Here is an 11,596-nt window from a genome sequence, read left to right as displayed (position 1 = left end):
GGGATGCAGACTAAAACAGAACAGAAGTGTACATATCCACAGACTTAGTTAAGTGACTTACAAGAGTGTCCTCACCGTAAGGGTCTGCATATGGGAGATTTTTTAATTTGCTCAAAGCTCGTCATTATTCCAATGATCTAGAATAATCAGTAGAAGCAGGTACAGGTATACCATGTATCTAGCAATGGTATATCATAAGAAATAAACAATGGAATCATGCTCTGAGAAAAAAGTTTTAATATATTTTTAGCAAGCAATATAAATTTCCGATAGATATACCACTGAAAATATGTCTCCAATCTCCTGCATGTCCCAGTTTCCTTCAAATGAAACTTGGAGCAGACAGTAATTGATAAAACGAGCAGCAAAATACATCATCTCTTTACAAATATACGTAATACATTCTTGAATTTGTGAAGAATAACAAATTAAACAACAGCTGTCGTTATTTTGAAGTCACTCGCCATCATGATTTTCGTCTCGTCAGCACTTACGTTCTGCAAGTGTTATTGAACAGTTCAGAACATCACCAACTTTTACTAAATAGATCGTAAGCACTTGCACTTATATTATGCAAGTGTACTTGGAACAGTTTAGAACATCATCAACTTTTACCACATAGATCGTACACACTTTTAACAAATTTATAGATAAAAGATAAAAATTCCTGCATTTTTGATGGGTTAAACCATCATATCCCAGTTAAGTAAGTAAGTAAAGATAAATGATTCAGAAAATGACCACTACTGAAGTTGCATTACACTCCTTACAGTCCGGCAGTTACTATTCCCCTCACATTATTTCAGCAAAAAATGTATATATACATCAAGAAAATAAGTAGACATTAACTATTATTTGTTAATTAACAAATTAAAACCCACTAATTAAAAGTAATACATATACCGTAAAACAAAAATTACTACTCAGAAATGCACTTGTACCATTCTGACAAAATGCTTTCAAAATCTCAAAAGCATCCAAAAATATGTCAAAAAATACTTGTCGGCATAACGAGGTAGCAGTTATCTCAAAACAGCCTCTCTCCAAGTGACCTCTCTCCAAGCGGCCTCTCCCTAAGCGGCCTCTCTCTAAGCGGCCTCTCTCTAAGCGGCCTCTCTCTCTAAGCGACCTCTCTCTAAGCGACCTCTCTCTAAGCGACCTCTCTCTAAGCGACCTCTCTCTAAGCGACCTCTCTCTAAGCGACCTCTCTCTAAGCGACCTCTCTCTAAGCGACCTCTCTCTAAGCGACCTCTCTCTAAGCGACCTCTCTCTGAGCGACCTCTCTCTGAGCGACCTCTCTCTGAGCGACCTCTCTCTGAGCGACCTCTCTCTAAGCGGCCTCTCTCTAAGTGTCTCTGTTAAATCTTCTCCGATAGCAGACACAGCCGATGATTCTGCTGACAATCCAAGACAGCTGGACTTATCATAGATCCAACACTTCAACGAAGCCAATCAACCTGTGTATTGCATCACTGTCAACCATATCAATCTCAACAACAAGTAAGGTCAGAGGTCCACAATGGAGACTGGTGTACTTTGAGGCAAGGGTATCATATTTGAGCGTGCTTACTTCCCAAAATTCCAGCTCCTCCTTGGAGGGATGGACTATACAATCGTTTCTCCGTATCCGTCACATAATCAATGTCAGCATCCCTCATGACAGACGGGGGCCTGTTCAAGCTCTCTCACCCTCCTGATCCTCCGTGTCACCGTTCATCTTATTCAAGCCGACCGCTTCTTCATTTCCATGAGTCTTGGATTGTTTACTGAAAGGACGAAGGTTACAATCAGAATCTTTAGAACAGCAAGCAACACACTTGTTTCAACTGAAATTGTCCATCAAAATCAAATGATCATGTGAAATTTTACAGATTTAGATTCTGAGTTCTCCAGTTAAGATAAGACTTCAGTGAGAAATCGTTTAGCAACAGAACATTTCTCATAAATTCCCAGATGGAAGTTGTTTGTTGTGCAACTGCCACCTTTGCTTGAAGTAAAACCTGCTAAAAAGCACCGTGTTATGACAGCAGGCCTTTTCTGCAACAATTTCCCACATGTCATATAGCTTTCGTTGTAAAAGATATCATGTGCACCCAAAAGAGAAATGTGCCACAAAAACTACCATGAAAGACCACCGGTCAAGTCCGTCAAAACTGCAATTATAACCCAATCCATAACCCATATGGACCATAGGCCCGTGCAATGGTACCGACCACCACCAGGAGACGTCCTCCTATAATGAGTTACCCGCTGACATCATTCCAGTTGTAATCTTGAGTAGTCACAAGGCTCAGGTTTTCTTAATTTTGAATAAATCGTCAGTTAACTGATCAGAGGGAACCTTCATACGACATATGGTAAGTGGTAAGTTGTATTTTGTTAGTGGTGTAAGTCTAGGTGCACAAGTTCCAATTGACAAATCACTGAAGCTGGGACCCTTAAAGAGGAACTATAGGCAGGAACTAGCGAGTCAAATTTGCTGAGGGTGACTAGAAGCAAAAATATATAAGTGAGGTGACTGACAATCCAAAGATGTGTGATTTGAGTTCCAGTCAAGGCAATCTGCTTTTTCTCATCTTTGATTCTTCTTTACTAACTCATTATATGAACATCAGCAAAACGATTCATGAAATGACTTACATTCCAAAGTTCTCCCCGTCCACCAGAGTTTCTGGTAGCACCTGTCCGTACGTCTCTGGTAGCAGGATGAAAAGGAGGCCGGCCGCGATTGAGAAAAGACCGAATATGATCGAGGGGAGAGGCCGCCAGATTGATGACTGAAAAAACGAGAAAATTGTTCATGATATCAGAAGTTCAGGAACAAATGTGACATCGTGAATAACATGTAAATCATCTTTAGAGGAGAGCAGTCAGCATTTTAACTCACCAATCTAGCAATCTGTGGCGCCACTAGTCCACCAATCCTGGCGTGCATCGATCCGGACCCAACTCCAACATTTCTGACGACCGTTGGGAATACTTCAGCCGAGTAAACATAGATGATTGAGAAGGAGGCGGAGATACCAAACTTGCCGATCATAGCAAACGTTACCAACAACGGCTGCAACGCTGAAAGAAATAGAGCGGAGAGGCTACAAGTTTAATGATCCTTCTAAGAGTCGAAGCTACAACCTCCTAGATTATGAGCCCAGAGCTCTAACCACAAAGCCGTTGATGTTCAAAACTCAAGCGATCAAGCTTCATCTTAAGGTACCTGTGACTGCTGTTACATCTCTCTGTCCTTGAGTTAGACAGACCTTAAAGGGGACGCGACAGACTCCATGAAGTGAGAAACAAAAGTAGATTTCAATGGACCTCCGAGTGAAGAGTATAGGCTGAAGATGAAGAAGAAGAAATCCAAACTCACGTTCATTGTCTAGAATTGGACAACACGCCAGGCAAGCGATTCCTCCAATCAGCATGCTTGCGATTATACTCTTCCGCCGGCCAAAACGATCCATTGTGAAAATCAAGACAACATATGCAGGCAATTCTACGGCTCCGGACAAGAATGTGTTAAAGTAGATGCTTCCCCCCAGACTTCCCGCACTGAGAGATAGGCCATAGTAGACGAGAGAATTCACAAACCTGAAACAAGGAAAGGAAAATCATGAAAAAATGCCAAAAATGGTGACAGACACAGAGTGGACTTTGCGACAAGGAATGAACTTTGTCGGATTTGCTTGAGATTGCTTATCGAGAACAGGTACAGGGCATTTTTATGCCCAGACCAATGCCCGTCGTTTACTTACCAATTGAAAAAGATATTCAGACTCCTCTTTCTCATATTTGGCGTTCTGAGCAGGTCGAAGAAGTTCGGACTCCTGGCACCTGCCATGCCTGCTGAGACATCCTTACCCTGGGGAAAACAACATGTAAAACTGTTATTGTCAGAAAATGTCAAGAACTAACTGGTTGTTTACAGGACTGTCTGCAGCAAAGTGAAGGAATGAGATACTGCCTCATGAACCTCTGAAACATTGGCCTATTTCAAGTCATTTTTCAACAATCGTTGAGACTATAATTCGAATTATTCCAAGAGGGGAGTACTGTTTTAGCATTTCCATTGTATCATTGTATGGATTCTCCATGCATTTAGAAGTTTGTTGAATTATCAACTAATATTAAAAGCATAGGTCAGACTTGGTTAAAAGGGGTTAATAGGTCAATTTGGAGAGAGAAAATTACAAATTACAATTTAATGGTAAAGCAAGCAAAATGAAAAACGCAGAAGAATAAAAGAAAATGAACTCTGGATGATAATGTTAGACCACACCCATGGAATTCTATAACGCACAAGCGCATGCACAGTGAACGAGATTTTATGTTGTTAGAATTAGCATCAACGAGAATTACGACAATTCTAGCAGAAAACTCTCGTATTTACCTGTCTTAGCTATCAAGAGAAAAACACAAGATGAAATGAGTATGAAAAGAAACATGTGCCAGCCTAATGAATAAGCAGACGTGAAACCACACGAGCAAGCGATCTAAGCAAATCATGCCTAAACAAATCAAACGGCATACCAGGTGACTGGCCATACTACACATTGCAATACTGCAAGATTGGCGCCTCTGAAAAAGAAAATCATCCGCTTTTATCAGACCTTTCTATGAGAAAGTGGACTTTTGATAAACTCCTGCAGATGGCGCTGTGACTCATGTAACTTCTCATGGCCTGTATGGGACTTTCAATGACTATGCCTACACGTGGGCATCTTAACTTTAGCCTCAAGTGGCCGCAGAGTTTTGTGGCGTCATTCCGCATCACAGGCTGAAAACGACACTCATGACGAAGCAAATTATTACTTGAACTGACGCTCAATTATCTGAGAGGTTTTTACAACATTCACTTACATGTTCTGAGTAAAACAAATGCTTTTCTGGCGCTTTTGTTTTGTTCCATTTGGCCATTTTGCTGACGACTTTGTACGACTTGTCAATCTCTCCCTCAGAGATAAGCCATCGCGGCGACTCTGGCACCAACCTGAAAAGTAGGTCAGAAAGTTGGAATTTATGCAAATGAACAATCTCCCTTCAAGATATGTCACCACAGTATTGTAAGGGTTGAACAGCATACTGAAAGTAGGACACGCCACAACCAAGATCGCTTACTAGCCAAGACACTCGGAGGGTCAAACTCTACCCAGAATGCATTGCTACTTACCACCAATATGATAACAGCAGTATCGTTGGCACCGAACAGCAAACTTGAAGCATGACATGATCACGCACAGCATAACCTAGACCACTAACAAGCATGAAGCCAAGGGCAAACCAACCCTGTACAAATACGCCGAGGATGACACGATATTTTGGCCCAATCATCTCCATCACTGAAAAGAGTAGAGCAGACGATATTGATAATTCGTGCAGATGATGTGGCCAAGTTACAGCCGAAGTTGGAGTTACAGCAGAATGTGTTCATGTCAATAGATTGGTACCTTACCATCTCACAGATGGCAGCACTGACCATCTGTCATGTCTGAAAAGTTATTTTTTTCAGGACAACACCATCGATGAGCTTGGATGAGACAGCCAACTAGATTGACATATTTTCCCTGATTCTAAACAACATAATGGGCGATAATGAGATGTAATTTCTGATGTTATTAAACACGGCTAAATGACAGAATTATTGGCATAAACAGAAGACCAGCAAACAATACCATAATTGCACTCATAGGCTTTAAATTGCCTCATTATTAGAATTGTTAAACGTTGGGGTCAAGAGTTCACTGAAGACAAACTGCTCTGTTTCAAATTTGAAAATAATTGCAGCACCTTCAGCCGGGAGGAGGGAACCCAAAAAAAGCTGCACCTGTTTGATTGGATGGGGACTTTTGGTGGCCGACTGGGTATTCACTTTTGACAGCCTACGCAGCAACAGAGTGTAAAGAGGCAGTAGGCTAGTGTGCCTTTAAACACAATTACAATGGTAACTAAACAGACTCATTGTTTAGCTCTTTGTGAAGAGTGTAATCATACCAACTGCGAGGAATACTGTGGTGTACAGAGCACCTTGGATGTCCTTGTCTGTCTGGCTAATTAGCTTTTCGAAACCAGGCAAACACTGCAGAAAGAGTACAGTTAAGTCATATTGTTAGGCTTTTAGTGAGGTTTACCAGACCGTAATCATTTTTAACCCGCTTTCTATGAGTTGCAACACTATAAATTTCTGGTTTAATTGAGTGTAAATGTCATATTTCCTTTTGGTTTTGAAAGTTTTTTGTTTATCACCAATGAGCATGGGAACTTGGTATATTGAAGCAAAAATATCAAAGTGCTGCATCAAGACTAAAGGCCAAATTGTTAAATAATGATATTAGAAATCATGATGTAAACAGGGCATGAAATTTGTTTTGGACTTTTAAAAGCCTATCGCATTAGATTACCATACCTGAAGTCGGTAACAGTTATTGTGTCTGGCGAAGTAATAATAGGATTTCCTTTCCCCATTAATGGAACCGGTCAGCGACAATAAACTGGCCAGTTCAAAGGTCTTATTTTATAAACACTGCTTGAGAAAATTCCTTTAGGCCAAAAAATAGCTTTGGGACCTTTTTGTCCTGGCCACAAAAAACCAAAATAAACTTTGTTGCAAATTTTTAAAAATCCCCTTCAGACTTTTATCGCGTCTCTTCAAAATTTAAAGTTCTTGACCACAAAAAATCTCAAAATAAGCTAAAAAAATTGCCTGTAATGATAAGTTTCGCCACATGTACCTCTTGAGAGGCTCTGTGACGGGAAACACAACTATTTTTTTCGGCCTTTCTAACTTTAGGTGTCATTGTTACATGCATGTTGACACTTGCAAAGCTTATCGATATATTCTTCGTCACCTCAGATTACATTCTGATATGATTATTCTGAGGTGCTATTTCAGTCTAAATTCACATTATACCTCCTTGACTCGTAAGCAGACAGAGAAGCCAAGTGAAGTGTAGATTCAAGGTCAACGAGAACTCTTCAATTCACAGATAGCAATATTTCCTCATAAAAAACGCAACATATCATTTTGACACGTCAGTTGACAAACTTTTGTCAATAATCCAAATAAGATCAATCATAATGACATAGACTAATATATCAACTGATTAAGTTCCAATTAAAGTGCATATCAATTGAAGATTATATTTGCAGCCTTGAATTGTGCGCTCAGGGTGATACTACATAAAATGGACATGTCTCAGCTGCATAATACTATAATTTGATTGGGATCTGAATAAGAGTTTTTATATTTTCAAAAGTGTACCATATTTATTTTGACACCTAGTACATACCCATGACAAAAGCTGTTGTAAAGCTGCCAGCCGCTGCAGTACCCGCTAGAAATCTAAAGATCACGAAAAGCCAGTAAAAGGGGACGAACGCCGCGATCAACCCAAAACAGATCTCCGTGAATAACGTGATTATTAACGTGATATGACGTCCGTATCTGAAACAGAAGGAAAAACGTTGTAAAATTGACAGATCAAAAGCAGATACTTTTCCTTCTTTCAAGATAGACAAGTCTGTTGGGCACCTATTCCATAAAACTACACGGTATACTACACTATACGCGAACAATGGCTTCACAAAGGGTGCATGACCATGAAACTATTGTTCGCGTATAGTATAGTATAGGGTATAGCTCTATGGAATAGGTGCCTTAGATCACACTCGCCTCTGGCTGTGAACCCTCACACCACTTCTGGCTGTGCATGCAAACTCAGGCTAGAGTGCCCCCCTGCTGTGCATGCACCCTAACACATTTTGTAACTGAGGTCCGTCAAGACCAAGAGAGGTTCCGCTTATACGTCTGATTCCCACAGGCGAATCTGACACCTGTGGGGGGGGGGCACAATGACCACACAAGGTTGAGCTATTTCTACCAGGTAGGCCTGCACGGTAAACTGGTGATAACCTAAACCTATCCTCGCCTACAAACAAACCACAAATCACCAGCTTCTTTTCTAAAGCACCTGAACTGCAACACATCTATCGTAGTAGGCCTATTTTCACTACAATAAACCATCATAAAATATAGATAAAGGTAACCCAAGAAAATATTAACATAGCCTAGTATTTCAGAGGTTCTAGATATAGAAACTCGGGTTAGCTGGGGACAGGAAAGAGACTAACCTATCAGCAGCTTTGAGATTAGATATGATAAGGTCTTTCAGGTTAAGAGTCCATATCCCAAACTCCCTCCAGAGTAACCTCAAGCAAGGCACTTACCTGTCTGATATGGAACCATAGAACATGCAGCCGACCATAAACCCGGCCATGTAGATTGTCGTGGCCAGCGCGGTCAACCAATCTCTATCACAGACCAGACCGAACTGAAAGAAAAATCGTTCTTATTGGATATTTGAGGAAGATATGTGATGAAAACGCCTTAAGGCCTTAAGGTCTATAACTCACAGCGCCATCTACAGAAAATATCAAAAGTCTGCATCTTCCTTACCTGTTCATTTACAGTAGAAAGACCATCCGTTTTATCGAACGTCCAAGCACTACAGAATTTCACCGCGGTCGTATTGTCAATCATGAGAGTCCGATTCCATCCTGATAATTCCTCAGACGAGTATTGTGAAAAGTTCAAATCGTATCGTTGGCAACGGTCAAAGCGTTTTTTCTCCGAATCGTACGGAACACCGATATATTTCTGTTGTTCGGCGGTCATGTTGGCTAATTCTGGGATGGTGCACCAATGATCTTGGTCCTGACCCAAAAACACCATCAAAAGATTTTGTTCTCCGGTCGGAATTCCGACGAATCCGAGTAATATGTAAAGTATGATTTGAAAGACGCCGATCTCGCCGGTTCTTCGTAAAATCTCGTCGAAATTCATCTTGAGGCTTCGTTGTTATGACCTGCAAAGAGGATGCAAAGATTTAGAGGAGGCCAAAGCTGTCTGCAGATGAACCTTCCAGCCTCAAAGCAGCACTCGAATTAAGTTCCCAGCTTTCAGGCCAAGGCCTTGCTTTCAGGCTATAGAACTTAAAGCATCTTGTGCAACCTGGCGACTCCGATCAGCAACTCATGCAGTTTTCTTATGATGATGAACAGCAATCCCAAGCCTTTCCTGTGTTCTTACACAAGTCACCAACTCACCACTCCAATCTGAAATTCCAAACTGTTCTCACACCAATGTCTGAAATGTGTAACAGTGAGTTTTTAACTGATGATAAGACAATCTCATAGATCATTGCTGGTATGATCATTGCAGATAAATCCGATAGTGACAATGCATTATCAGAATGTATTTGCCAGAAGACAATATTACATGATGCCATGCAAGGTTGCAAAGACATTTTCGAGTAGTATGTGAGACTCTGTCTATATCCTGTTTTGACAAGCTCGGAGGACAACCTCACCTGCACTATGGTCTGATTCTGGAGAAGGTAAGAGAGAGGCTCCAAGTCCAACAACACATCTGGCCTTAAACTTGAAGCATAACGCTACTTACCTTCGGTCAGATAGCTCCCGGGAGATAGCTTGGCCAAATAATACAAGGAATATGGGCTTGTTCAAGTCAAAGAACCTGTGTATATTCTCCAAAGTATTGTCAGTCACATTCAGGGTCTAATTTAAATATACACCACCACTTTGTACTCCACAAGTGGGTTGTGAGGCCTCTTGCTGAGTTCAAGCTAAAGTTTAATCAATTGTAATCCCTAACTACACCCATTGTACTTTTATACCAATTTGGTCAAGGATTCCATAGGTTTTAGCTTTTTGTTATTATTTTGGATAGGGAAATCTGAAATCAGGATAGGGATTAAGTACCTGAGGCCATTTTGAATCTTATAAAACTTACTCCTTTGAGGGAAGTTGGGCCTATCTCATAAGAATGAGATGGTCTCTGAACTCATGCATGACTGGATACAGAGCATGTAACTCTTGTACCAGCTTCTGCCACTGTCTTACCCAAAAGTTTGTCTCATTTGCACAAGCAAACTTCCCCCATGTTGTCTGAAAAGTCAAATTTGGGAGTTCCCAGGTCAGATATGAGGACATCAGACCACAACTACAACCTGCGGAGGTTGTGCGAACTGCATCAATGCTTCGAGGCGGCGGGGGGGGGGGGGGTGGAAGAGTGAAAAACATGGTTCTATCTCATCATAGCATTGGCCGATATGGTCATTGTTACCACTGTCATCCATTAGATACCGAAATGCAGTACCTCTTAACCCAGTTTCTGATGACCCGGGCCAGAGACCCGATATAAATATTGTGTATACTGACACACTTTGTTCATAATTGTATTCATCAATCACAAGCATCAGCTACTGTAGCCTATGGCAAACTTTGATCAGCCTCGCAAACGCTGACCACAGCTAGGCCTTTGAATCTGCACCACAAATGGCAGAAGTTGGAAAAAGTTTCTAAATTTAGTAATAGTATCTTGTAAGAATGAGATGAACTATGAACTCATGCATCACTGGATCGAAATCTCTAGCTTTTGTCTGCCACTGTCATCCCAAAATTAGATAGTCAAACCATCAGGCAGGCACTCAAGGGTGGATGCCAGATCTCTATAGAAACGAAGAACTTTCCTTTTCGGTTATGAGCTAGGCCTACCTGCTCCTCATGTCACTGAACATCACCAGAAAAATACTAACAAATGCCAGGTAGGCCTAGATGATCGATAACTCTAGGCACTGGTACAGAAACATTCATCATATCTCGAGGCCATTTCTTCTTATTCTGTGAAGGTATGCAAGGAGAGGGGCATTTGGATGACCCCATTTTGTGAGTTATTTCTTGTACTTCTATCTATCCAGTTTCAACTTTTTTTAAACGGCCTGTCAGGCATTTTTTATAAGCACTCCTAGGCCTTCTGTATAAGTGCTCCTCAGCAGGCTTTGGACTCCATACCATCACCTGAGATGTAGGCCACTGAAAGATGTAGGCCTATTTAGTGTGCAAGTCATCTGACCTCACATATTGATTTTTACTCCAACCACAGGCCACATAGTCATAGGCACATGGATTGTAATAAAGCTTATGCTCTGAAATATGAATTCCCACTTTATGCTGAGTTAAAGGGGGACTACAGGGAGTAGCTACGGTGTCATATTGGTGGTCTTCAGGAGGTCAGGGACCCTGCCCCCCCCCCCAGGTTCATTTCAAAATAGAGACGACTTGATTACACACTGCTTGCTGTACTTCAACTGAGTGGTGTCAATAAATAGAATGTCTGAACTGGTAGACAAGTGCAGATCTGCAGGTATAGGGTGATGACTGCTGCCTTTAATAAACTGCAGTAACTTATTATTTAAATCTGAAGATAGAAATGGAAACACACAAGTGACAAGAACTAGATCAACAGTAAATTTAAGCTTACCACAAATCCCGAAGAATCCGATTCGCCTAGAGATTCACAACGACTTTATGCAACATCCCTCACTAACCAGCTTACTCGAGCATGGAGTGTAAACTGACATGCCATACACACTGCACTGACACATGCATATAGCACGTGGCCAGTCTGGGTTCCAGGTGACAGGCCACTTTCGATCCAGGTTGGACTATCAACGGCCGACAATGGCCTGGGAAAAGTTGAAATGAATATTGAAATTGATGTCGTTCAAGTCTAAAAGTTTAT

The 11,596-nt window shown here is 41.2% G+C and overlaps 1 protein-coding gene across 3 annotated transcripts; it reads right to left on the bottom strand.

Moving 5' to 3' along the window:
• Window positions 1-220: 220 nt before the first annotated feature.
• LOC135503289 (organic cation transporter protein-like) lies at window positions 221-11,433 on the bottom strand. 3 transcript variants are annotated; one of them, XR_010449879.1, is made up of 13 exons: window positions 11,336-11,433; window positions 8,450-8,858; window positions 8,221-8,324; window positions 7,284-7,438; window positions 5,168-5,336; window positions 4,858-4,987; window positions 4,528-4,575; window positions 3,753-3,859; window positions 3,368-3,588; window positions 2,888-3,069; window positions 2,641-2,777; window positions 1,325-1,766; window positions 221-1,264 (listed from the first exon to the last, which is right to left on the bottom strand). XR_010449879.1 is itself a non-coding variant. In XM_064796797.1 (12 exons), the coding sequence occupies exons 2-12, from the start codon at window positions 8,834-8,836 to the stop codon at window positions 1,676-1,678; spliced, it is 1,731 nt and encodes a 576-aa protein (XP_064652867.1). In that variant the 5' UTR covers window positions 8,837-8,858; window positions 11,336-11,433; the 3' UTR covers window positions 221-1,675. The 3 variants fall into 3 exon arrangements, 2 of the variants coding, with proteins under 2 accessions (XP_064652867.1, XP_064652869.1); XM_064796797.1 differs by having other exon boundaries at window positions 221-1,766; XM_064796799.1 differs by lacking the exon at window positions 4,528-4,575 and having other exon boundaries at window positions 221-1,766.
• Window positions 11,434-11,596: the final 163 nt, after the last annotated feature.

The sequence above is a fragment of the Lineus longissimus genome, chromosome 19, assembly GCF_910592395.1.
Source record: "Lineus longissimus chromosome 19, tnLinLong1.2, whole genome shotgun sequence".
NCBI lineage: Eukaryota > Metazoa > Nemertea > Pilidiophora > Heteronemertea > Lineidae > Lineus > Lineus longissimus.
Note: the sequence above shows the minus strand (reverse complement) of the source record. Positions and strands in the feature narration are given on the sequence as shown.

Coding starts and splice junctions, on each gene's coding strand:
- LOC135503289 (XM_064796797.1), bottom strand. CDS start 8,836: ATGAATTTCGACGAGATTTTACGAAGAACCGGCGAGATCGGCGTCTTT. Junction 4,988..5,167: donor CTGCTGTTATCATATTGGTG/GTAAGTAGCAAT, acceptor CCTACTTTTCAG/GTTGGTGCCAGAGTCGCCGC. Junction 1,767..2,640: donor GACGGGGAGAACTTTGGAAT/GTAAGTCATTTC, acceptor TCGTCCTTTCAG/TAAACAATCCAAGACTCATG.